Source organism: Musca domestica, unplaced genomic scaffold, assembly GCF_030504385.1.
Source record: "Musca domestica strain aabys unplaced genomic scaffold, Musca_domestica.polishedcontigs.V.1.1 57, whole genome shotgun sequence".
In the NCBI taxonomy this organism is placed as follows: Eukaryota; Metazoa; Arthropoda; class Insecta; order Diptera; family Muscidae; genus Musca; species Musca domestica.
In genome coordinates, this window is record NW_026712358.1 from 1,351,310 (window position 1) to 1,377,822 (window position 26,513).

General features: G+C 35.5%; 5 protein-coding genes and 1 non-coding gene across 9 annotated transcripts; 2 read left to right on the forward strand and 4 right to left on the reverse strand.

The window, feature by feature from the left end:
• Nucleotides 1–144: 144 nt before the first annotated feature.
• Nucleotides 145–11,405, reverse strand: LOC101888104 (protein mothers against dpp). 3 transcript variants are annotated; one of them, XM_005175044.4, is made up of 4 exons: nt 11,318–11,405; nt 2,220–2,545; nt 1,464–2,160; nt 145–1,397 (listed from the first exon to the last, which is right to left on the reverse strand). In XM_005175044.4, the coding sequence occupies exons 2-4, from the start codon at nt 2,487–2,489 to the stop codon at nt 991–993; spliced, it is 1,374 nt and encodes a 457-aa protein (XP_005175101.1). In that variant the 5' UTR covers nt 2,490–2,545; nt 11,318–11,405; the 3' UTR covers nt 145–990. The 3 variants fall into 3 exon arrangements, with proteins under 3 accessions (XP_005175101.1, XP_005175100.1, XP_058984649.1); XM_005175043.4 differs by lacking the exon at nt 11,318–11,405 and adding an exon at nt 6,726–7,403; XM_059128666.1 differs by lacking the exon at nt 11,318–11,405 and adding an exon at nt 3,377–3,903.
• Nucleotides 11,406–12,844: 1,439 nt separating this feature from the next.
• LOC131805505 (polycomb protein esc-like) lies at nt 12,845–14,672 on the reverse strand. Of its 2 annotated transcripts, none has more exons than XM_059128718.1 (3): nt 14,096–14,672; nt 13,852–14,032; nt 12,845–13,790 (listed from the first exon to the last, which is right to left on the reverse strand). In XM_059128718.1, exons 1-3 carry the CDS (start codon nt 14,290–14,292, stop codon nt 12,900–12,902), a joined length of 1,269 nt encoding a protein of 422 aa, XP_058984701.1. In that variant the 5' UTR covers nt 14,293–14,672; the 3' UTR covers nt 12,845–12,899. The 2 variants fall into 2 exon arrangements, with proteins under 2 accessions (XP_058984701.1, XP_058984702.1); XM_059128719.1 differs by having other exon boundaries at nt 14,092–14,233.
• Nucleotides 14,673–14,798: 126 nt separating this feature from the next.
• Nucleotides 14,799–15,649, reverse strand: LOC101888920 (augmin complex subunit dgt2). Its single transcript, XM_005175048.4, has 2 exons — nt 15,338–15,649; nt 14,799–15,287 (listed from the first exon to the last, which is right to left on the reverse strand). Exons 1-2 carry the CDS (start codon nt 15,576–15,578, stop codon nt 14,824–14,826), a joined length of 705 nt encoding a protein of 234 aa, XP_005175105.1. The 5' UTR covers nt 15,579–15,649; the 3' UTR covers nt 14,799–14,823.
• Nucleotides 15,650–16,522: 873 nt separating this feature from the next.
• Nucleotides 16,523–16,967, forward strand: LOC105261485 (uncharacterized). The gene is made up of 3 exons (XR_009343692.1): nt 16,523–16,656; nt 16,733–16,767; nt 16,825–16,967. It is a non-coding gene; the product is annotated as an uncharacterized LOC105261485 (transcript).
• Nucleotides 16,968–18,394: 1,427 nt separating this feature from the next.
• LOC101888396 (U4/U6.U5 tri-snRNP-associated protein 1) lies at nt 18,395–22,283 on the forward strand. Its single transcript, XM_005175045.4, has 6 exons — nt 18,395–18,587; nt 18,935–19,863; nt 19,921–20,468; nt 20,543–21,298; nt 21,366–21,591; nt 21,654–22,283. The coding sequence occupies exons 1-6, from the start codon at nt 18,479–18,481 to the stop codon at nt 21,807–21,809; spliced, it is 2,724 nt and encodes a 907-aa protein (XP_005175102.2). The 5' UTR covers nt 18,395–18,478; the 3' UTR covers nt 21,810–22,283.
• Nucleotides 22,092–26,216, reverse strand: LOC131805476 (protein-glucosylgalactosylhydroxylysine glucosidase-like). The gene is made up of 12 exons (XM_059128673.1): nt 25,602–26,216; nt 25,196–25,551; nt 24,411–24,695; nt 24,252–24,352; nt 23,914–24,197; nt 23,553–23,791; nt 23,410–23,497; nt 23,154–23,348; nt 22,923–23,091; nt 22,514–22,697; nt 22,313–22,456; nt 22,092–22,229 (listed from the first exon to the last, which is right to left on the reverse strand). Exons 1-12 carry the CDS (start codon nt 25,691–25,693, stop codon nt 22,189–22,191), a joined length of 2,178 nt encoding a protein of 725 aa, XP_058984656.1. The 5' UTR covers nt 25,694–26,216; the 3' UTR covers nt 22,092–22,188.
• Between the last annotated feature and the right edge of the window lie 297 nt (nt 26,217–26,513).

Genomic DNA, 26,513 nt, shown 5'->3' on the forward strand with positions numbered 1-26,513 from the left:
GCACATTAAGTATTGTATCATAACTCAAGTTCGAGGCATTATTAAAATGTATATTTTAGTAACCTACACCCATTGTCAGAACCAAAAAAAAAAAAGAAATAAAAGGTTACTTATAAATATGACCTTACAAAGTTTACATTCATATTCTTGCATTTAATGTTTGAAATAAACCAAACAAAAAATAAAATTTTCTTTGTTTATTTTTGATAAATGTAGTAAAGTTTTAAAACATAAAATCAGACCAATTAAAATGTAAAGTTTAAAACTAAGGAAGATCATTATAATGTTTGCACGCTCAATCATCATTTGAGTTGTATGGTAATATGGGTACGACAACGAAATTAACAAGCAAGAATAACCAACATTTCTGCCACTAATTTCAAGCTTGACAATAAAAATGTAATAATCGTACTACAAGAAACAATAAAAACTCGAAACAATGAAGTATTTGCAATCGACAATTTGTCAATGTACATACACTCCATTGCAATAGAAAGGAAATAATAAAAATAACTAAGATTCTATAAAAGGCACATGAGAGTCGTAAAATAAAAGATACGTGTATAAGTATATAAATCATAGGCTGAACATGTTTTGCAAACATAGTCGGTACAAGTCATGAAGTCGGTATATTGTCCAGATTAAAAGCATATACTACTGAGTGTGAAATACTAGCAGTACTTTTGACACGTATCCTACGTCGGAGATAAATCCGTGTAAACAGTGTTTAGAAAATCACAAATAAGGCTGGTCTCACAACTCTGTTCAAAATTTACAATCGGCCGTCCGTCTGTCTACAGATGATACAATTGGAAAGTAGAATTTCTCAAATTAGTAAGGTTGATGGTCTTTTCTGTTACTTTTCTTAACTGTAAGTGGTTGGTGTGTCTCAATTTGAACTTATTTCTTCATTCGTTTGTTTTTTCTTAAAACTTACTCTAACTCTATTAACTTATATTTAGTGAAACGAAATCTGTAGCTAACGGCATTTTATGACACCGAACTTATAGCATTGTGAGGTGAACCCATTTGTGTTAGGACCTTATCCAGCCACTGCAGCGGTCCATGTAAATGTATTTCGATCCAGCATGGTGTGGATGTTACGTCTTGTCTATGATATTCAGCACCCCAACCTTTAACAAAACTCATTCGTATAGTACACATTTTCGTTAGCTCATAGACAGCCTCAAAGCCGTTGTTGACCGATTGAGATAAAAGTTGAGCAAATTCTTGATTGTTGAAAATTTTCAATGAACAACCAGGTGGTATTTTACAAACGGTGCTAGGATGGAAGCCATGGTGATAATTGCAATTACGTGATTGCACGAAGATTGCCGAATCCGAAAGACACTCAGCATAAACTTCCCCCGTAACATAGTAGAGGTGAACACCTTTTCCTGCAATTGTAAAGAAACTTGTGTAAGTTTAATACTTTTATTTTTGCTCCCAGGCATGATACCCACCTATATGACGTCGTGTATTCTCAATTGTACTGTTACGATTAACATTGCTCAATTGACCCAAACAACAACGATCCGAATTATTTGAAGGATTTGTAAAGCCGTCAACAATCACCGAATTATTGTTGCAGTGAAATACTTCCCCAACGCGACAGTTCAATTCGTAATAAGCGATCGAAGCCCAAAACGCTGGCTCTTGGTAGCTAACTTGAGCAACGTCATTCATGGGAGCATCAAGCATTTGCGTGCCATCGTTTGGATTGTTGGAATTGCCATCCTCCGACGGGCTATAGGCTGGCGGCGGTGTCTCGGCCATGCTACCGTAGGGCGAGTTGGGATTGGAACTTACAGAACTAGGGCTGCCCACGGAGGTCATAGGCGGACTGTTGGGACTTAGATGATTATTGAAGCCCGCCGTTGAGTAGCTAACATTGTGAGGCATGGTCGACTCTCCCATCTGATTGAATTGCAGCATTGAATGTCCCGGAGCAAATTCAGAGTGCCGTGGAACTAACACAGGTGGCAATACTGGGCTCTCCACCCGCTTATAATGATAAGGGTTTATACACACTTCTTTTTGTTTTGCAGAGAATGGATATTGACAAATTTCCAACGGCTTTAGTTCGTGATGTGATTGCAAATCCGGCCAGCGCCAAACCCGACAATATATAACATGCGGCAAGCCCTTACGATGCGATACCTGATAACAAAAACTCGATTATATTAATAAATACTTTTTAACATTTCCTCAGAACGTACCTGCAGACGTCCGTCCAAAGATCTTGGTATAGTCACGCACTTAGATGGCTGCCCTGGACAAGATAGAGCTCTTTCTAATTCCTCTATGGCTCCCGGACGCTTTTTTAGTTTTTTAACCAAACTGTCTACAGCCTTTTCGGCCCATTTTTCTTCTTCGTCTCCTTGTTTCCAACCTAACAATTTTTTCACTGCCGGCGAAGTAAACGTGAATAATGCTCCAATTTTGGACATTGCACTGCTGGAAGTAGATTCAACATCGTCGGTATCCATCCTGGATAATGTGCTGTTTATCCGAAAATCTTTATAGTTTGCTGAAGTTGAATAATCTGAAAAGAAGGAGAGACATGTTTATGGCATTAAATAATAGACCTCTAGCCAATTAATAATTCCCTGATACCTCACTAGGATTAATAAATTTCATTTTTAAATACACGTTTCAAAACATAAAAATTCACATTATGGCAAGATCAAAAGAGTTTTACACATTGAGTCATTTACAGAGGTACGGGGGAGCCTTTTAATAAGGACTACATGAACGCGAGGACCCATATAGACAATTTATTCTCCTATATAATAGAATATGGATCCATATTGAGTTTATTTAAGGCCTACAGGCAAACTTCGTGTTACCCTACTACCTAAATTCGTTTCTAGGTGTTGAATCTATCTTTATGACGACCTACTGAAAGTTCATACTATGGTGGTGGTTTATAAAATAATATGTGAAGATATTCATAATAATTTTACCATTTAATAATAAATTCCTCTAAACTTAAAAAGCTACATAATATAAGCTACATAATATAAGCTACATAATATTAAAAAATAAAATAAAAAATAGATATTAAATGAACAAGTTAAACATATCAGTCGGTTTTGTCCACAGATGGATACCCTCAGCCAATGTTAGATAATTTAAATTTACGAAGGCATGAGTCAATATTGCTCATTTCGTATCGGACCTAAATAAATATGATATAAATATTGCGACGTGCCATGTTTGGACTATATTGGTTACTTTCTTCACTTTATATGAGATATGTGATTATTTTTAGTAAATGTTAAAAGGAGTGGACCAATATATTCCACCTTTATACCAGACCATGGGTTAATAAAAATATTGTATGTGTGTAATTCGAAGACGATCGGACTCTTACCTCACATTTTATTCAAAATTGTTGACCCTTTGGGGCAGGGCATTTTCCCACCTGACCTAGCACTGATGTAAATATTACGATTTGCAAAGTTGAACCGTAAAATATTTTTTTTTTTTTTGAAAATTTTGACCTTTTGTGTGGGTACCTTGATCTAATATTTGATACTCCCTTCGAGAGTTATCGTGCACACCAGCCAGCAGACAGACAGACGGACGTCGCTGGATCGACTTTGAATGTCCTGAAATGGATTTGGTGCAAAGAGACCTAGGGTCACTTGATGGGGCACGTTTTAGCCGTATCAAATGATATATACACTCTGTAGCCATATGTCTGAGGGTATAATGACAGCTACACTTTAGATTTTATTTTTATTTTTTTTTTTCTTTTTTTTCTAATACCTTTTATATTTCTAAACATATACTAGATTTGTCTTTGTTACTTGTCTTTTTTATAATTTTCATTTAATTTACATTTCGCTATGAGAAAGGCATTATCATAATCGAATATATTTTCTTTGTACAGAAATATATAAAAACATATATGCCGAAATTATGTTATGAAATTTTCTCGGATAATATAAAATTCAGGCGCATAAAAACACTTTTGTCTAGATTCAATTCTCAATTTAAAATGCTGGTGAGCATGCGTACATTATTAAATTAATCAATCATAAAACCCCTTGTTGTCGGTTGTTCAGTGGTGGTTGAAGAGGCGATGATTGCGTGATAAATAAAAAACGACTATATGCATATAAATAAATACAACAAATCTTACAATTTGAAGCACTTCCGCTCATGCTTCACACAGAACAAAACGAACGTAAGTGCGGTTGTGTATTCATATTTACACACTCGCTCGCAACTCGCTTAAACAGAAAGTGGCTACTGTGTTCATGTTGCTAGTATTACAACTACTCACGATTTGGGAAAAAATTCAGAAGTGATTATTTATGATCCTCTCAATCTTTTATTTTCCTGCAGAAAAATCTCACTTCCAAAATTAAAATTAATATGAGAATATTTTATCTATTATTAATGCACACAATTTAGGAAATTGATAAAATAATTTCATATATGCTAAGTTCACATGGCACTTTATTCGCTCTCTATACGTTGTTTAATTTGGGAAAAATTCAGAAGTGATTATTTATGATCCTCTCAATCTTTTATTTTCCTGCAGAAAAATCTCACTTCCAAAATTAAAATTAATATGAGAATATTTTATCTATATTAATGCACAGAATTTAGGAAATTGATAAAATAATTGCATATATGCTAAGTTCACATGGCACTTGATTCGCTCTCTATACGTTGTGTGACCATTTATTATGTCTTATAATTTCTTCTTAATTCCCCAAATAAAATTTGCTGAGCGAACAAAGATTTTTGTTCCATTTAAAACACTTACAGAACTAAAATGAAAAAATAAATTATGACACATAAAAATTCAAACAAAAAAAATATTAATGAAATGTTCATGAAAACTGAGAATTATTAATGAAAAATATAATGTTGAATGGCGTATGGCCAAAATTTGCGCAATAATGGTACGAAAAACACCCATTGTCATCCCGTATTTGTTTTCCACGTGAATAAAATTCCCAAGTATTTTAACTATAGAAACTATAGGTTATACCTATTGTAAATGATAACTGTATCTGCATATTCAGTGATTCAATATTGTGGTATGAAGAACAGACTTTTCATGACTTCATATGGAGGGCCTCAGGAAAGCACAGAATTACTGTTTTATATGCGAATTCCATTTTATTTGAGAATTATTACTTGTTTGGCGCTTACCAAAAGTAAAATTGGTTGGGGATGTACAGGGTGAGATGAAAAAAATGCAACAAACTGTCATTTCTAAGCCACTCGTCCAACAGCTGTTAAAATTATTCCAGTGACAGCTCATTACAAAAACATTTTGGTGAAAATTTTCAATAAAAAAAGTTAATCGTAATGGAATTTAAGCGTGATAGTGTGATTTCTTTATGGAAAACCACAAGTGGATATCGTTAGAGCACTCAAGCATTTAAATGTGAATAAATCGTTTGTGTCTCGTACCATCACTCGTTACCGTGATACTGGTAGCGTAGCCCGACGTCAAGGATGTGGACGGAAGAAAACAGCAACATCAGCAGAAATAGTTTGAAAAATAACCTAATAATGGCTCGTGAGCTGAACATATCGCAATATTCCATTCGGCAAATATTGAAAATGAGCTTGGTGTAAAGCCATTGAAACTTCAAAAAGTGCTAGAACTTACACCGCAAACATTCGTTGTCTAGCAGTTTGTAAACAAACAAAAGTATCGTGTTTACTTGCCAAAGGGGTCAGCTGAAAATGTACACCTACGGTTGGCCACCACAACTCAAGCGCCGGCCATGGCGATGGTGTGGGCTGCCATAACAGTTGATGGTTGCCGTCCGCTCGTATTAATCGACCGTGGCATCGAAATGAATACCGAATATTATGGAGGGTGTATTAAAGCCTTGGACACGCAAACATTTTGGCCACAGACCTTGGACATTCAGGACTCAGAACCATTCGCACTCAGCACGCGCCACCCAAGAATGGTTACAAAATGAGGTTCCTCGCTTCATTTCCAGCGCACTATGGCCACCAAAATCTCCAGATACCAATTCGTTGGACTATTGTGTCTGAAGTATTTTGAAAAGCAAGGTTGGCACTAAAAAATACCAAAGTGTCGATCACCTCAAGCAAGCGCTTCGCCGCTACCGCAGAGCCACACTCGGGCAGCGTGTGGCGGTTTCATTGGCCGTTTGAAGGACATCATTTGTGCCAAAGGTGACCAATTCGAACAAATCCAAACTTATTCTAAAATTTGATGCTATTTCCGACATATTGTGTTATCATTCAATAAAATTAAAAAAAAATGTAAAAAATATGGCGCTTGACTTTGTTGCAGTTTTTTATCTCATCCTGTTTATGGAAGCCAAACAAATGAAATTTGCAAAAAATTCATCGCAAGCTTTACTTTGTTTACATAAGTACATGAATAGATGGACATGCAAATATCGACTCAGAATGTAATTCTGTGAACATCATAACGAAAAACTATGTTTCTTTATCGTTTCCTTTTGTATATTACAAACAAATGCACAAACACATTTCAGGATATAAAATCTAAATTCTCCCTATTACAGAAAAATATTAATCCTGATTTTTACTAATATTATGTTGTATATCTATAATAGTAAATATTATTTGCAATGATCGGTTTGTTCCCTTTTTTGAAGCCTATTTCAATGAAGAAACTTATAGGTGAAGAATAAAATAAAAACAAACAAGAACATTCAAACACTGAGCATGTTGCAAAAAAAACATACACATATTGGCGAAAATAAAACTGATCCAAATCCAAAAATAATCAATTCAATTGAAGCGAGTAAACGATGGCAAAGGGAGAACAGCAGACCTCCTCTATCACAGTAAAGTAATCCAAAGATCAACTGCAATTGCATCCACTTAGCTAAACATTTGCACTGAGCACTGTATGACTTGCCAACTACCGCGACTTCGCAATGGGCAATAACATTACATCAATATATGCATTAGTTACTCCGTTAAGATATCATATAATGAACTGAAACATCTTTGCTTGTTGAAATCACAATACGTCTTAATTTTGTGCACATTCAATAATTATTATTTTATTTTCCAAATCAATGGTGGTCGATCACAAAATACTCTATTGATCTTCCGATAAGCCGACACGGTGTTTGTTATGCCAGTTGGGATGGTCGCTAGATACGAATAGTGCTACTAGACTATGTTGCCATAGTTCGCTCTCTTTTCTCTGCGTAATATTAATTCGATTCGCGCGAAACACTTGGTAGCTGGCTACGTTCTCGGTTGCAATGAATGTAACGCGAATTGAAAGATAAATAAGTAAAAAAGAAGGTAAAATACTAGATGTTCGTATAAATTATCACAACATAGAAACAACAACCCGCCACGCCATCCGCTTTCGACGGGACACGTTGTAAACAATTGACGATGTAAGTACCAACTGAGTTCGAAAATGTGCGAACCATACCCAGCCAAGTGAACCCACGAAGGAGTCGCTGACGGCGTCGTCATTGAATGCTTGGTTTTCGAGATTGATTGACTGATTGAATAGTGCTTGCTAGCTAGCCATTCAAACAACAAACTAGATGTAGGTATAGCTATAGCCAACTAGAAGATACTAGCTGATTGTGTATATGTGTATGTGTGTCGGTTTGTATGCCACTGACGACTGTCGCCGCAAACAGAAAAAAAAAAAAAAAAACAATACGGAAAATAATTGAAAATGCAACAGGAGAGTAAGAACTTTGTGTTGGTCAGGTTATGTACAGCGATAGAAGTAGGTAGGTATGTCGATCACATAGAGATAAAAAACACAATGTTAGCATTTTCATATGAGAGTTCTGGATAAAATTTAACTTGATTCGTTAATAATTCGACGGGTTCAAATCAAAGCATAATCATAGCGTCACGAGTTAGTAGTAAAATATTTATGATCCTTATATTTTCGACGCTTGCATTGGTTGGTTTAAAATTGTTACAATCGAATAAACCAAAACAGTTAATGTTAATCCTGGTTCGACTTAGGACATTTTAAAAATACCATATTCTTTTTGAAATGGTGAGGGCAATGGGAACAATTTCGCGAATTGCTTAGTGAGGTCATGACTTTTTTTTTGAACAGAAAGATGCATATTTCATTCGGTCAGTTAAAAATACACTAAGACAAGACTCTCACCAAATCGCACGCGATATCCCCACCTAATGTAAATGCACAAGTTATTGCAATAATTTAAAAAAAAATCGGAAATCTCGTGCTCGGCTATATAATTTTTATTCTGTTCTAGAACCAGATTTTACGACTTTTTGCTTCTACTACGTTTTTGTTGTCCAGTTTTGTCAGAGGTTTTTGCCATATTATATCTCAATTAAGAATATACAATATGGTGGTGGGTGTAAAACTGAAAACATTTTAAGTGTGTAAAACAAATAAAAATTCTGAATAAAATGACATTTGTTCTTCAGTTAAGAATTATGTTAAATGCATTTTTAGTGCAACTTTACACCAAGGTCCTACTATGCCCAGGACATCACATGGCAGTCATAATCGAATAGAACATTTTATACTTCAACATGTTCAGTTCACTTAATTTGCATGTGTATAAAATTGTCGATTGTACGTGACATCGTATGAAAAACCAGCAGCAAATGGTAACTATATCCAAAAGCAAATAACTTCACCAAATCGTTTCCAGTTGAAACCCCCCCAATAACGAAAAGAAAAAAGAACACCATGGTATGGCTTGGGCGCCGCCCACAACTTGCAATCGACACATAAATGAAAACGAAATGAACAAATTTAAATAATAAATAAACAACACGCATGCATCATATATTCACCCATTCTTCCACACAAGATCGTAAGTGTAAATTACTTGTTCAGTGCAAAACGAGAATAAGGAATACAAAATGTCCAAACAACAACTCCAGACATGTGATTGCAATGCAGACGAAATGTTAACATTAATTTTAGATACGACTTGAGTGGTCGACGACTTGTTTTCTGTGCGTTTTATTTAAAAATCAAATATTCTGTTCAACTCCTTTCAACTAATATCCTTTAGCTTACAGGCACACGGTGTAGTACATAAGTATACAACATGCATTGCGGTTGTTAATATAGTCATCAGCACCCACATGCGTGTATTGTATAATAACAATTAAGGTTGTTGGAGGTTTTGAGTTGGATATTTTTAAGGGTTGTGGACTTAATTGTCCTCAGCAATAGCTTGTTTTATAAACAGAAAAATTGTAAAATGAATATTTAAAAAAGAAATTGAAAACATTTGAACAGACATAGATGGTGTCGGAACCAAACTGAAAGAACTGATGGAGTTTGGTGGTTATTTTCGATACCATGGCCCTCTCTTTCCCATCTATAAGCAGTGGTATTTTGTCTCCACAAATAAATCAACAAAGGCCAATTTTTGCAGCTCCCTGAAATATTTTGCCTCCGTGAAAGAATTAACTTTTAGTAGTTCAAAATTCATTGAGCTACCAATATTGGTATCGCATAATTTAGGTATATTCTGCAGGTCGATACGAGAGTGAATTGTAATTTATTACTTTTCCTCTATTCACTTCAATTGAGAAATTCCTTCTTTCTCTTCCAAACAAAATTACTGAGTGAATCTTACAAAAAAAGTAAAATCTGAAAAAGTAAATATGATTAAAATCTATGTCTAGAATAGATTATTTTAATATGATATGACAAATACCTATATAAATTATGAGAAATTGTTTAATCCTTTTTTAATTAAACCTAACTTAAAAAAGCAAAATACACGTTTTTTTAGAATCGGTATTTTTATCGCACCCGAAGTTTGGGAACTGGAGATATGAACAAAAAACCATAAAGCACAATGAATTGTTGTTGTGAATGTAAGGCTTGAAACAACATTAATGTTAGTCACCGTTACTAACATTAATGTAGTATGATCAACAATACATCATATGAATGCGAGTTCAATACCAGCGGCAGAAAAAGAAAAATTAAAAGGGTGCTGTGGAGAAATGGAACATAGAGAATAAAACGTTTTTTAGCTTGATTTGGGATTCTGGCGTACCTAGAGGAAAAAGTGCTGAGCCCCGGACGAATGCCGTCTACATAAAACTTTGGTGAATGTATTTAGTTTTTAGGCTAATATCTCTGAATCAGGGAAAAAGATTCGCACATATAAGAAAGATTATATTGTCAACCATCATTTGGCATGTATTTTTCTGTTTTATAAAAAATCCGTTTCATATGAGTCACTTGTTGGATAGGTATTTTTATAAGCTTCCAAATTATCTAGATAGTTTTGGTAGATCCGGGTCTAACATAGGTCTTAGATCCGGACTTTCGAGTTAAATATCTGGATACACGAGTCCGCCCCCCCCCCCCAGTTTTTACTAATAATAAATAATAATAATAATAATAATAATACGGGTCATTCGGGTCAAAATCAACATAAGGAATTATTTTTTCAGAAAATTCTGAGATTTTACAAAACTAGAGTTAAGACACAAACGTAGTAAGTAGAACCGTTGTGGAGTTCATTGAAATAATTGGGAACTGATTTTTTAGGACTTGTCCACAAACATTCCGGAGATCAATGAATCTGTCATCATGAACTCGTGTGCAACAGCCTCCACAAACATTCCGGAGATCAATGAATCTGTCATCATGAACTCGTGTGCAACAGCCTCGAAAACATTCGGTTTACTTAGAAAGTTATTTTCGAAGCAAATGTGGGAATTTGGGGCATGTATTGAAAAAACGACTTAAACCTATTACTTATCCATTTTTGTATTCCAAGGCATTGCCACACGCTACATGAAACATCTCTGAAGTAATGTGTACCACTCTTATGGCACAAACTACTAATGCGCATTACCACTGACGAAAGGGGAGGATGGATATAAAGCATTATGTTGCACATACACACACAGAGAGACAACACGAAAACAACATCCATGTTTCAAAGTCCAGTGTGCTTTACAAAATCGCAGATTTCTTCCATTGCAAGGAGAGTGTTAGAATCAATCCAACGACAAACGCAATCATAATGTTTGGGAATTTTGGGACTGGTCATAATTCTGAATAATCTTATTGATCAATATGTGTAAAATCGTATTGAAAAATCTTGTATGTATGGATTGTCTAGATTTTGCTACCAATCAATGGACTATTAATAATCCGCTTTGCATTTTTCTTGTTGTAGTTCGTTGCTTTTTAACACTTCCTTTCTTTGAAGATTTTTGATTGTTTCTTTTTTTTAGGAAATATGGACTTGAAAACGATTACACACTTGCGTTAGTAATTTACAAGAACAAAATAAACTTATTTTTTTGACACTCTACCACTACTTACTTTTATTAAATTTTCTCTTTTTTCTGTTGTTTATCACGAATACAAAAAAATCTTATTGCTCGTAACTAATCGCTTATAATCGTGTTAACTAGAGGTGGGAAACAATCGATGGCATATCGATAGTAAAGATACTTTTTTTTAAACGCAAGTATCGATTCCTGTGCCAATTCTAATATTAAGTTCATACGTGATTAGCTCTCTATTCGTTGTTTGACCCTTAGTCTACGTCCACACTGTGATGTTTTCAAGATTGACTTGAAAATATGCATTGGTACGGAAAGTAGATCAAAGCTTAAATTATGAATTTGGTCTGAAGATACAGCACTGTTCCCATTTTTAGCTGCACAAAATATGTTTGAAACATTCATGCACAAGCAACAGTAATGACCTGTTCCAGTTTTTTTGATATCATAAAGCGAAAATAGGTTATCGCAATAAAAACTTTCAATTCTTGCAGTTCTGGGATATACCATAAGTTTGCGGTGATATTTTTTACGTTCGATACGTGAGAAATTAATGATATTATAAGTTTGTTTGTGTGCTTATATCAGGGTAGGTACTTCATGTATTTTCGTTCAAATGCTCATTAAAATCCCTAGTCCAATTTTTTTAAAATTTTTTACTGAGAACCATGGTAGAATTAAGAAGAGCAGTTATGTAATCTTATGTTTACATTTTTTTCAAATTTATACATTTGACAACATCTCATTGTCAAAATCTACATTCATAAATCCATTGTATACATATAAAATCAGACAGGGGAATGGTTTTTTATGCATCGAAATTTGACAAAGTAAATTGCAGAAAATGCAGAGCAGGAATTGTAATTTGAAATGAGGTTACCTTTATTTCATTGTACTATGCTGAAAACTTACAAAACTGCAAGAATGTAAAAGTTTTTACTTCGATTTTACCTACTTAGATTTTACCTATCAAAAAAATTGCAAAACTTGTGGAGTCTTGCAGGTTCTGGAACAGAGCTTTAATGTTGTACTTTAAGTCTTAACAAAATGAGATTTAAGTCTTCGCATGTCATATTTTGTGAAATTTCATAAGGGGATTCTAGAGCCACATTCGTAGCCTGCAGTTGTTTTCTTTATAATTTGACATTAATATATCTAGTCATGATGTCAAGCTGCTTATGTACTCACACCTTAAGAAAATTTTATTGAAATAGTCCTAGTATGGTAGAAGAATATAGGTAGATTCATGAACATTGATTAAATAAACAATATTATTAGATGACGCGTAGCATTAAAAAAGGGATGGCCCGGTCATTGCCATTGACTTAAGAGTATATTGATTTTAATTTACTGTCCACGTAAGATTATTTGGCTTTGCTTTGAAATGAATGAAAAATAATAAAGGTTTATTTGTGATTTATGAAACATACTTACAGAATGTCGTATAAAAATGTAAAATTTAGAAACTATTTAAAAGGTCCCTTTACTCTTATCGGCCATTTTGATCACTTTGCTTAATTTGGACAGGTTCGCTTAAGAACAAAAATCCATAAATAATTAGTAGTTTTTTTAACGGCCAAACGCAAGGTGCAGTTTATTTTATTCATTTAATTTAGTTTTTAAAGCTTATCCCAACGCCAGATTGTTCCATCGTCGCAAACACAAACCAAAATTGAAGAATCTCTTGAAAACGTGGTTTGCCTTATGGCAGCATTACATTTTGGATGAACTAACGTACTGCACTTTGTTGCGTTAGGGTCAGAGGCATCCAATTCCCAAACGTAGGTTTTGCCCTGCTGGTTACCCAGGGCTAACATTTTGTGCCACAGATTAAAGGCAAATCGAACAAACCAAATTTCACACTCCTTGTAGTCGAAATGGTGAATGACACTCGTCGCAGTTTCTTGCGGTCTAACTTCTTTTTGGTCTAATTTTCCCGGTTTCCAACAAATGATTGAATTTTCACAGGACTTTGATAGCACAAAGTCTCCAAACCAGACAACACAATCAACGTAGTTGCGATGAATATCTCTGGTGGAAAAGTCAGGGAAATGTTCTTTTATTGTTGGGTAGGGTGCGGCATTCTTGTTCACATTGTAATGACAACTGCTCTCTAAAGCGTCATGAATGGCTGGTTTATTGAGACACCACAACTTTAACGAGTGGTCCATGCCACTGGACATAATGCGATCTCCTTTTGAGTCAAAATCTAATGATAGAACTTCATCACGATGGCCTTCAACGCCACCAAATATGGCTACACACACATCTGAACTTACATTCCATAAACGTAAAGAATGATCCTTGCTTCCAGATAACAAAATGTAAGGAAGTTTTGGGTGGAATTTCAACTCATTTATAGCATGACCATGGCCAATGAAATGTTTATTGCTCATGTTCCTTGAGATGTTAAAAAGACGTATAACTCCTCGATAACCGGCAGCTGCCAAAATTGGTTCAGATGTCTCAACATCGTAGGACCATGCACAGGTGTAAAAGTTTTCGTCGGGCTAATAAGACACATACATGTTTTTGGTTTATATATTTTAAATATTTAATCCATAATCTTACATCTGGATCAGCATAACATTGCAGCAATTTTATCCCGCCGTTACCATCCTCAGGTGGCTCAGTGCACTCATAAATTGAAATACGATCTTTCCCAACAGATGCGAATATGGCCTGTTGCCATAAATGGAGATTGAATTGAACACCAAAAATTGGTTGACCGTGGTCCTCCCGCAGATGACAGCTGAAAAAGTAGACAACGTTTTCAGCATTGTGTTGTTACTGTTTGTATTGAAGACATACATACACATATTTAAAAGATGGCTTCACAATTTTCGTCGCTTTACATTTCCGATGTAATTTATTGAGGCCAGAACTGCTTCGGGACGTTGCTGTGCCAGTACTCACGGAATCATCCTTATCATCAATGTCAGTGTCATGTCCCTGTTGTTGGACAATACTTGCAGAATCTACAGCGTAGTTTGTGTCGATATCATCCAGCATTACTTACCACCTGACGCCAGCAATATGGTAGGATGTATACAGAAAAGTTAGCTTGTCAGTGTTCACTGTAGCTTGTTGAACAATGGTTACACACGTGTGTGTGTGTTTGGGCAAAACATTTCAGTTTAACTAGTAAAACCTTGTTTTGCACTATATGCAGTCCAAATATTCAATGCAATTCTTGATAACATAATTGTTTTTTTGGTTATCTATGCAGGGAACAGGAAGGTCGAGAGACTTTGGTTAATCAGCTCATCAGGCATATTTGAGACAAGGGATTTACAGGGGTTTAGAATGTGTGGTAGTCTCGCTGATTTTCGTTTTCACTTCAAATAAGCATTGTCATCTTAATTTAAAATGCCTAAGCAGTTTTTCAGAAAAAAGGCAAAAAGACAAAAAAAGTAAGAAGAATGGTCAAGTTGTCAACAGTCTTGAACCTATCAGTTTCGATTGTGATCGAATAATAGACACATCAAAAATTTAACATTGCCTTTAAAAACAATTGGTTTGTTCTAATATCTTAATTTTTATTTAAGTGCTTGCGTACAGTTCTTTTTCAAGGTCCTCATTAATGTACATTTCTACTTCTCGTATTGCCTTAAGACTATGTTCAGTTCGCGATAATAACTCATTAATAAAGTAACCACGTAAGACATTGACTTTAGTTTGATTTTGCCGAGCCTTCGCATAGGCCACATCCAACTCATTTGGAAGAAAGGGTCCCATTTTTAAATCAGCAGCAACTTTCAGAAAGTGGCACTTTTTGTTGCGCAATGTGGCAAGTTGCTCGAAGTTGGATCTTCTCTGCATTTCCAGTCGTAGTATTTCTTCGTGTGGAGAATTCGTGTCACAAAATAATTCTGGCAGTTCACTGCGCATTTTTGTGCCAAAATCCCTAATAACAACCAAATTAGCAAGAAGTTTTTCCGAAAGCTGCTGTCTCACCGCTTTTCTTTCAGTGTAGTTAAGATTGACTTGGCATAACTCATTTAAGTCTAAAATATACCAATTAGTCTTAATTTTTGATACGTAGCAGGTTACTTACCCAAAATACAATCATTTCTTTTCTCGTTCATATATAAATAATCGCCGATTTTAATGACTTTCAAAGTCTTCTCAATTTGATCCTTGTCAGGTATTAGCATTTTATGACAGTTCAACTGTTTCACTTCTTTCAAGACTAGGCGCAACTTTCGAACCTTGGCAAGCTCCTCATCACGAGATTTCTGCAACTGTTCAATTGTCTCAGAATTTAATATTCGCGTCGTTTCGTTATTGCAGTCCATTTTGTTAAATTTCAAATAATAAATAATAGAGCGAACCCGCGTCCAAACACCGAAGTGGAAAGATCATTTCGGTGGCGGCGTTACATATTGACCTATTGGCGGCGACACGCTAACCTTTTTACCGACTCGCTACTGAAATGGCCATTACAATTTGTATGAAAATTTATGTCGCGAGAAGAATGTGGATGCAAGAATAAATAAAATTATGATTTTACAGTTCATGGGGATTATGAAATTTTGCGTTTTGGAATTAAGAAACTTAATCATACTAAGTACTCGATATTGTGAAAAATCTGTCACTCCAATTGGTGTCATATGGAACAGAACTACTTTCACATTTGTTCAATTTGTATCATGTGTCTATCAGCGTTACCTAAAGTTCGACGTAACGTAGACAAACATTCAACCTCCCCCTATAGCATGGTAGAAGAATATAGGTAGACGCATCGACACAGCTGCTGGGACAATGAACTGTCAAACCAATTTTGGAATTGAAATTGTTGAATTAAAAATTATTTAAATTTGTAAAAATTATTGAAAAACGTGAATTGTAATAGCCTCCGACTGACGTAGTATAAGAAAACAAATAAAAATCTACTTATATTTGAAAAAAAACATTTAAATTTTTTGACATATCAATGCTCCCAAGCGTTGATGCATCTACCTGTATTCTTCTGCCATGCCCTATAGTAAAGCTCATATCCATGGTACATATCACCAAATTTATTATCTACTAATGTTGTAAAGACTGATAATTTATATATTCCAATTACATATATTCATCGTAGTATTAGGGTAATCTTCATATAAATTCATGTATTTTAGTTGGGTGGTCGAATTTTTGGTAACGCTGTGCTGTGATAAAATAATCCTTCTACCAAGCGTCATTTTATGGTGAATGAACAACATGAACTAAAATAACTAGATGAACTAAAGGTACTATTTTAACTTAATGAACTACATGATTGAAGGAGTTGGATATAGTTCCGATCGTTCCTTTCGCAAAGCAGTTACTTTGAACTGCTTCTTTCCCGAACGACACAACTCTTGTTAAATTGTTTTGGTTATGGATTCGGAGGTAAATAAATAGTTTACTGTATATTACAAAGCAAATACGATATGCGAATATGGGGCATGTTCTTTTCTTTTATCAGGCACATTCACGCTGATCAAATCCAGTGCCTGTGCAGTACGCTAAAAACGTTGTTTTTAAAAACATGTAATATGTCTTAAATCATAATTCCAGGCCTCCAGCAAAAAATCGAGGAAGAGTAAATCTCGCAAAAGGACAAGGGACGCAATTGAACCACTCGATGATAAAGGAATTGTCCGGAAGCAAAAAGAACTGATGAGAGTTTTACACGTTAAAAACTTTCAGCTGCAAAACGGAAATCTATCGTACTTGGATTACATCGAGTTGAGGGAGGAGCTACTTCGTTTGAATGCCCTGAAGGATATTTTTAAGAATATGGATTAAAAATGAAGTAGTAAGAAAGTAAACACTAATAATTGTTATTGGTATTTGCTGTTTGACTTGCGGGCAAACAAGTTATTGGGGACACTAATTTCAATCGTGTCTGCTCAATAAACTATCCAATATAGACAATATTGGAAGGTTCCACTAACTAAAAAGTTGTCACACAATGGAGCAAACTAGACCGGTTCGGTGTTATAGTAAATATATATAATTGTAGCAGATAATATTTCCAAAAAAATCTTTCCTGGAACCAGAGATATAACCATATCATTCTAATAACCAAACTCTTTTCTAAATTGTCGGCTATACTTTGGGGCCTGAAGATAGAACTTTTGTCATAAACCATTACAATATTCAGATGTGAAACTTGAATAAAAAAATTCGGTGAATAATGTAGCTAAAATCATCAGAATTCGAATATAGGGAGGTACCGTTATATTGGGGCTATACGAAGACGTGGACCTGCACAGACAATTTTCTGTCATAGGCTGTAGCATCCGTTACGAACTTCAAATATCAAATTTGAAACAATTCCGGTGAATAATGTCGCTAAAATCACCAAAGAACCGAAAAGGGAGGTACCATTATATAGGGGCTATACCAAAACGTGGACCTACATCACCAATTTTCAATACCAAAAGTCCTGCAGACATAATACACATTTGAGTAAAATTTTATCAACCTACTTCATTTCGTTCGGAAGCTAGATTGATTTCAACAGACGGATATAAGTTGTGTAACCATTGCTTTCTAACCGCTAAATTACTTTTGAGATTTTCTCGGGACTGACTCGGTCACGTACCCACACTTTCTGGTCAAATGTACCGATGCCGCAAAAAAAAAAATACTTCCCGAAAAAAGAATAAAAATCGCCACTTCTAGAAAAAGAATTCTATTACTCTCAAGAGAGAAATGATTTAGGCTCTATGAGACGATATGTTTTTTACATTGACATTTCCGTTGTTATAAAAATTAATTCATAAGGTATTATAATTATCTAGAAAACACAATATAAGCAAAGGGGAAAATAAAACGTGAAAATAAAAGTGTGTGATAGCGAGAATTGAGTCATATGTAAAATGGCAATAAAGAATGTGACTGTATACATGTAACATCCGATGGTCTTCAGTAAATTTTAAAGGAAACGAATATATGTTCCTCGACATCATGGCATAATGTTTTGCCATTCTCGACACTATAGATTAATTCTAGGTTCGCAATTTAATTAAAAGTGAGATTTCTAAAATTTCACATGGAAATGGTGTATATTTGACGTCAATCGGACGCCGTGGGTTGTACTAACAAGCCATGCGACGACGTCGGAAAATGAGCATCGACTTAGAATTTATATCAAAACGTTTACATTGTACATATAAGTTTAAGAACAAAATAATTCCGAAATTTGTTGAAGAAAATCTACAAAATGGGCTCATCTTCAAGCGGAAAAAAACACAAAAAGGATAAAAAACACAAGAAACATAAGAAGCACAAGGAAAAACATGTGATTACGGTCACAGAGACCGATTCAGACAGTAAGTGATTTGCTAGGGCTGCAATAGCCAACTTGGGTCTGGGATGTGAATGCTTTTGGGGATGTGTGTGGTGGCATAAAGAAGGAATAAATACTAGCAAGCACAGAAGATAAGCGATTTTTTAAATGTGTTCATTTTGAGGATATGTTTATTCCTTCTTCCCTCACACATTTTTTTGGGCTGAAATCATCGAATTTTCTTTCATTCTCTCTTACAGGCTTGTTGACCAAGAGGTAATCTGGGTTGAAAGTAACTCAACTTTTTGATACTTGTTGACGGGTTTAAATTGAGTCGAAACAAACGTGTTGCAGTATAAGATTAGACCTAACTTATTTTCATTGTTTCAGGTTCAGATTGTATTGAAGTTCCCGTGGCAAATGACGGCACCAAAAGCAGAAGCAGAGAACGTGATCGCAGTGCTCCCCCACCACCCCAGCTATCCAAACAGTATGAATTTGAAGAAGATCGTCGGAGACGTGAATATGAAAGGGAACGAGAAAAGGATCGTGAGCGGGATCGTGATCGCGATCGTGAACGCGATAGAGAACGTGACCGAGAGCGAGAACGACAACGCGATCGGGAGAGAGCGTATGAAAAAGATTTGGGTCGGGAAAGAGATCGTGATCGTTACGAAAGGGAGCAATTAAGGAGACGGGAAAGGGATGTTGATGATGGTATGGACAGGGAAAGACGAAGGGACTACGAAAGGCGCAGAGAAAGAGAACGAGATAGAGAACGGCCCGATAGGGACAGACGTTCTCGTCGTGTGGAAGATAATGAAGACAGAGATATTGAAAGGGCTTTGTCAGTTGAGAGCGAGCGTTCTAAATCAGTAGAAATTGTAAGGTCTCAAGAACGAGACCTTTCGCCAATACCTGAAAATGGCGCTGGTGATTGTCTGTCGATTGAAGAAACCAACAAGTTAAGAGCTAAGTTGGGTTTGAAACCATTGGAATTGGATTCCGGGCCATCTGTTAAGCCGACCACTTCAGCCGCTGCAGCAGCCGAATTAAAAATACCTGGGCAAAAAGATCTGTCCTCATACAAAGACGAATGGGGAGAGTTTTTGCACAAACCAGCTGAAAACCTAAAAGAGAAGAGCGAAACGGAAAAGATTAGGGAGAAACTGAAGCAAAGGAAAGAGAAACGGGCTTTGGAAGAACGTCTTGCCCGTATTAAAACTCTTGGTGAATCGGACGATGAGGTTGACGACATAAGTAAGTGGGTGGAACGTAACAAGCGAGCCGTGGATGAAAAGAAGGAAGCCGAAAGAAGGGTAAGCGCTGACCATCTTTGAAATAATATATATGTTTGAACTTTTTATTTCCAACAGGCCAAGCTCTTGGAGGAAATGGATCAAGAATTTGGGGTTGATGATCTTGTACAAAAAGAACAGGAGGAAACTCGTCAACGTGCATATGATGAGAAACATCTTAAAGGCCTTAAAGTTGATCATGATGTAAATGATTTCACCGAAGGAAAATCTATAATCCTGACACTTAAAGATGCCGATGTACTGGATGAAAAAGCTGACGACACTTTGGTTAACGTCAATATGATCGATGATGAACGATATCGCAAAAATGTGTCGGCTAAAAAACTGAATCCTTTGTCGTATGGTTACAATGTTTACGAGGAACAGTATGATGAACTAGGAAATCCTATAGAAAGGGGCATTTTGGAAAAATACGATGAAGATTTAGACGGAAATAAGAAGAAAACGAAAACGTTTGTTATTGGAGAAAATCTGGAAGAGGAACGCGAACACCAGCGTAAAATTTTGGAGATAAAAACAAAATTGGCTGGTAAAAGGCTGGAAACCCTAGCTGACGTCGAGATAAAATTAGCCTCCGATACATTGACGGAAGCCGAAATGGCCACGTAAGTATCTTGCGTTAACAAAGTGTTTAACGTAAACTCATTAAAATCAAATCTATTTTCTTTCTTTTATATAGCTTTAAGAAACCGAAAAAGAAAAAGAAGCTCAGACAAAAACTTAAAGCTGATGATTTGGTACCACTTGCTGATGAAAATCCAACTCAACATTTGGGAAGTCGATTGGGTCGACATCGCAGTCCCAGTGACGGCGATCCTTCTTCTGTGTCTACCGAACCTGACGTGAAAATCGAGGAAGAGGACGATGACATGGAACGAATTCTCTCCAAAGCACGTAAGCTCAAGCAGAAAGAAAGCATTATAAAAAAACCATTACCTATTGAGATAAAAACGGAAGTTAAAGCCGAGCAAGGCGATGATAATGCTATGGACATTGATGGGGGTCGTGAAAACAATATTGTTTTGAATGCAACCGCTGAATTTTGTCGAACATTGGGAGACATACCTACTTATGGCATGGCTGGTAATCGGGACGAAGACTCAAACGGCATGATGGACTTCGAAGTCAATGAAACCAATGATGATCGTGTACACGAAGAACCCGAAGATGTGCTAGTGGAAAGTGGCCATGGTACTTGGAACTCTGTTAATCCGGATGAAGTCAACAAACCTGCCAATTTGGATGCCATTGTCAATGAGGTTGAGGAAGTAGCCATTTTAGACGAAGAACCCGATGTTGGTGCCGGAGTAGCTAATGCTCTTCGTTTAGCGCTTTCCAAAGGCTATTTGGAGAAGGAGGAACATAATCGACCCAGTAACTCAAAAATGGCTCATTTGCAAGCAAAGAATTATTCAATAGAAGATAAAAATATGGGGTATAAACTACATATAATTCTTTAATTTTCTATATTTACAACTTTAATTTGTTGATTTCATTTCCAGGGAGGATGATAAATTTGGTAGGCGCGATCGTTTTCATGGTGGCCCCATTATGGAGTTCAAGGACAAAGATAATTTCAAACCAAATGTGAAACTGGAATACATTGACGACAATGGTCGCATATTGAATTTGAAAGAGGCTTTCCGTTATTTGTCTCACAAATTCCATGGCAAGGGCCCGGGCAAGAATAAAATTGAGAAGCGTCTAAAAAAGATGGAACAAGAAGGGGTATGTGAAGAGCATTTAATAGTGTATTTTATTTCTCAACATTTTTTATATATTATTTGCAGCTAATGAAAACGATGAGCTCCACTGACACTCCTTTGGGAACACTTACCATGTTACAACAGAAACAAAAGGAAACTAAGACCCCGTATGTGGTACTAAGTGGAGGTAAACAAGTATCTACAAATATTTCGGGAGGAACAATATCTAAATTTAAGTAGAATGTAAGTGTTTATGCAACCCATACGTTATGCTCCTTAAGGAATGATATAAATATATGCAAACGTATAATGTTAGACTACTATAATAAGCAAAATTTCCACAAACTGCAATAGTCGCCTAAACAATAGTTTATTAAATTACACATTTACATACAATTGTAACCAACAAGGATAAGCATAACCAAAGTTGAAATTAGCAACTTCTCAAATTGTTGCTTTTTCACCACATAACAATTAATGCAATAGTCTTTCATTTATATTTTAGCAATTTATCCCTTATTCATATTATTATATGTGTCTCACACAAAACTTATACATGCTGGTAGTAATCGTATTTTTCAAACATCATTATCCATCCTAAGGTAGAAAGAAAATGAGATCAGATTGTCCGTATGGTCAGAACTTCCGTTTCGAAGAAAACTAAAATATGGATAAACATAATTTTTAAAATAAATTTGAGTACTGTAAAATGAAGTATGATACACATGATTTTTTTTACTTACCTTTAAAACCGGTAAATATTTGGGTGGGTTTCGAATGATTCCCCTGGAAAAACAATACGCGACTTCCAATTTGACTACATTTGAAGAGATTTTTTTCCGTTTTCTTTATTTGCAATTCAAACAAAGCATCTGCAAACTTCAAACCTTGAAAATATAATACAATGGGACATATTTTTTTTTAATATTTTATGCTCGAAGTACCTGATATGTTTAACTCGTTTGTTCCTGGTAAAACTGAGGCATTCTGAATGGACATTTGTGAAATGTGTTCGGACATATCAAATTTTATGCCCGCATAGCCGAATAAAATTGACTGCAAAAATCCTCCTATGCCAGTTAGGAAATTGGCCGATCCTGGGAAGCCAATTTCTGTTTCGCTCCATACCTTTGAAAACATACATCAATACATCAGGTTATTCTTACTATGGGTTAATAAACAAGTTTTTGTAAAACTTTTCTAATACTAGACGGTGCCAAGAGGAAAGTTTATCATCTACTCTTTTAATAATGTATCGAAAGGAATATATTTTACTTGTAATTGAAAAGAGCCCATTTAAATTACATATTCAAATGGCTCACAAGTAGAAAACAAACAAGAGGCCTTAGGTACCTTGAATTCCGGCCGAACGTAACTTTGATATCCTTTCAGAAAATATTTATCAGCTTTGCTTGTAAGACCCAGTTCCAAAAAGTTTATAGCAAACATTGACCAGGTCATGGCAGGACCGGACTGTCGAGTAACATTCTCGTATATTTCCAAGTCATTATAGCGCGTGGAACTAATTTGACAAAAATGATTGTTTCAAATAAAAAAAAAAACGTATTCAATGGGAACTCTTACTAATTCATCTTGAGCTGCAAAGGATATCCAAGTAAAATAGCGTCGGCTTGTTTAATTTCTTCTCCCGGTTGATAGCCCAAATGTTGGGGGTGGAAATCATTCACAGAGTCGTATAAAATGAACATGTTATCAGCGTGTTGCAGCCAATCCATAGAAGAATGATTCGAGTTTGGTGAACATTGCGACTGAGTGTAACTGCAATAGTTTTTTAAGTATATGTGTTCAATAATCTTTGGAAAATATTTAATTATGGTACCTTGCAAATTTAAATGCCTTCTGGAAAGCCACATTTGTGTACACGTTGTCGGTGACATGTTCGTGATCCTCATCGGGGCCCATAACATCTGAGATCGGAAGTTGGTATGAGTGTTAAAATAAGTTAATTGCGAAAATCCTTACCTCTTATGTGGTATTTCTTTGTCTCTGTGTTGAAGTCGGTTCGGTTGGAGAGAAAAACGGCAATTTCACTTAGTAATGGCCAAGCTGTGTCACACAGCCAATTACGGTCTAGTGTATTTGTATAATATCCTTGCAGTGCAATTGCAATATCGGCAGAAATATGAATCTCCTGTTCGGCCACTTCGGGACAACATGGGTTGGTGACTTCAGTCCCAGTAAACGCACTCTCCCATGGAAATCTAAAAGCATTGCGGAATCACATAAGCCGTTTTTACAAAAACAAAAATGAAAGGGCACAATCATAATGTAGTATGTAGTATATAATAAATTCCTATTCATATTTATTTGTGACTCTTTTCACCTTGCTCCCAAGAAGCCGGTACGATTTGCATTGTAAATAGCTCCCTGTATATGACTAAGTCGATAGTTGAAGAGTTCTTTAGACCAGCCGTTGTGCATTTGAGTAACAACTGGCAACATCCAAATTTCTGTATCCCAAAAATTGTGACCTTCATAGTCAGCATCTAGTTGACCACGGGCTAAACCAGTTGGACTTAAACCAAAGTATGGCTTGTTTGGCTTATTAGTGGCAACCGAAGGCAAAGAGCTAGCCATGTAAAATATGCCGGCATTAATGATTTGGGCCTATAATATGATAATTTTTTAAAAAGGTTCATTTGTTTTATATTCACAACTCACCAATTCGAGATTACCTTTGACATTTATTCCAAAGTTGTTCCAAAATACATGCCAGCTGGCACAATGTTTTTCAAACACTTCATCCTGACCTCTCGCTAGGACTAAATGTAAAATTGATTTTATCATTTCTTTTGCTGCGAGCACATCATATATATTTACCACTTTTAAGTTCTTCCAGAGCTACATATTTATCAGAGTCGACGGTTATAACGAATCGGTAATGAAGAAATCTATGTCCTGTTTTCAGTTTGAGGAGTTTTTGATCTTTTTCTAAATCTTCACTAAATGCCACGTAGATATGCGTGCGATTGGGCTGGAATAGTTGGTGTTCAACTTCCTTTGTAGTGGCTTTTAAAATTTTATAGGGGCTCTCACCAATGGTTTCCAAATCAAATGCTTCCGTTTCAGACCCAGAATTGCATTGAAGATTAATCGTCAATGCTTCTGTGAAAAGAAATACAAAAATGTTTTGCCTCTCGTAATTTCTATGTGAAGTGAATTCTCCACCCTCTCATTATTTTGATAACATTTGACAATATTGTACTAGACTTTGCATTTTCTCCAAAAGTCAACCCACTATGTTGGAAATTACGCGATATCTTTGAACGTTAAACGAAGTACCTCGTACATAACCCATCTGCAAACAAACGACATATATTTGTGAAATGTTTGTCAGTTGGTTTGGATGATTGAATAAGTGCAACAGACAGTTGGAAGGTCAAGAATGTGAATATTAGGTTTTTTTGACACAACATTCTTGGCAAACACACAAACATCAGTTGAGCAATACTTATATCCTACTAAGTGTATATAAAAACACACAGGATCTATTAAACCGCCTGGATCTATTAAACCCCGTGGGTTAAACTTCATTAGTATAAATGCACTAATTTACCTCTACACCATGGTGGATCACTCCACATTGTTTAAGTTCTGATCATTACCTTGATCAGTCTCACGTTCGACTGAAAGTTCATAAATTAAAGCCCTATTATAGAAGCGATGAGCATATATTCTTTGGCGTATGGTAATGCCTCCCTCCTTCTGTTGCTTCGACCACTCGAAATAACCACCAGACAAATTCATCACGTAGCTAATATTGGTATGTATTGGGTCCATTGTGTCATTGCTTACGTTGAAGATACTAGCACTTATATTTAGCCAGTTTGGCAACCGCGCTCTTCTGCTATTGCCTTTATATCCATTGTAAACGCCATTTACAAAAATTGCATCTCCAAAGACAGTAAAGCCCATATAGCCATTCGATAACGAAGGCATAAAGTTCAGATCGGAAGGTAGGCTGGAAATATATAATTAATGTATTTGTGGAAACATGATGGGGCTTCTTACCTTTTTGACTCCAAAATAAACGCATTGTTCTTTTCGTTATCGAAACAGTAGGTGTGTGACAGAATAATTGCAATAACTAAAAAAATTAACATTTTTGTGAATACAGAACTTTTTCTGAGTAACTTCAAGTGTAGTCAGCTTAAATACTAATATATGTATATACAATCTGCTTGTCTACAAGCCATGAATGGAATGATAAGACAATGTGGATTTGTTGTGTATTCGTAGCTGCCAGATGATATTATTTATGAAGGCAAAATTCGGTAAATATGTGCCACCGAAATCTTCCAATCACCTCGAATCAATTGTAATTTAAGTGACAGATTTCATAAGGTGTACAATGCGAAATACGGGACTTTAAGTAGGTTTTAAAATACATACAATTGAAAGATTTTTATTAGCTACCGCACCACAGATGTCTTGTACTAAGTTTTGCGGTTTACTCTTGAAGCTTGTCGGTTTGATTAAATTCTTAGGTATGGTTCATATCATGGCCAAATTACAAGGTCAACAAGTAAGAACAGCAGACCTACATTTTTTGCCAACATAATTTGAATTTTATAATTAATTTAATTATAATTCATTCATAATGGTATTCATCCCATTTAGTTTCGTTGTTTTGAGCTTTTATTATCTTCGTTTTACCCTTTTTTAATGGTTTAATTTTCTTTATAGTCAAATTTATGGTTACCTTCCTTAAAAAAAAAAAAAAAAAAAAAAAAAAAAAAAATTTTTTGCTTGTTGTTGGTTATGATGCCCCTATTGATTCATTTTTTTACTTTTGATTTTCTTTCTGTAGTTTTGGCTGGGGAGCCTTTTATATCTTGATTTTAAATAATGTGATAGTTTTTTATAAGTTATTTTTATTTTTTCTACTTGGTATTGAGTACCTTATTAATACAATTAATTGGC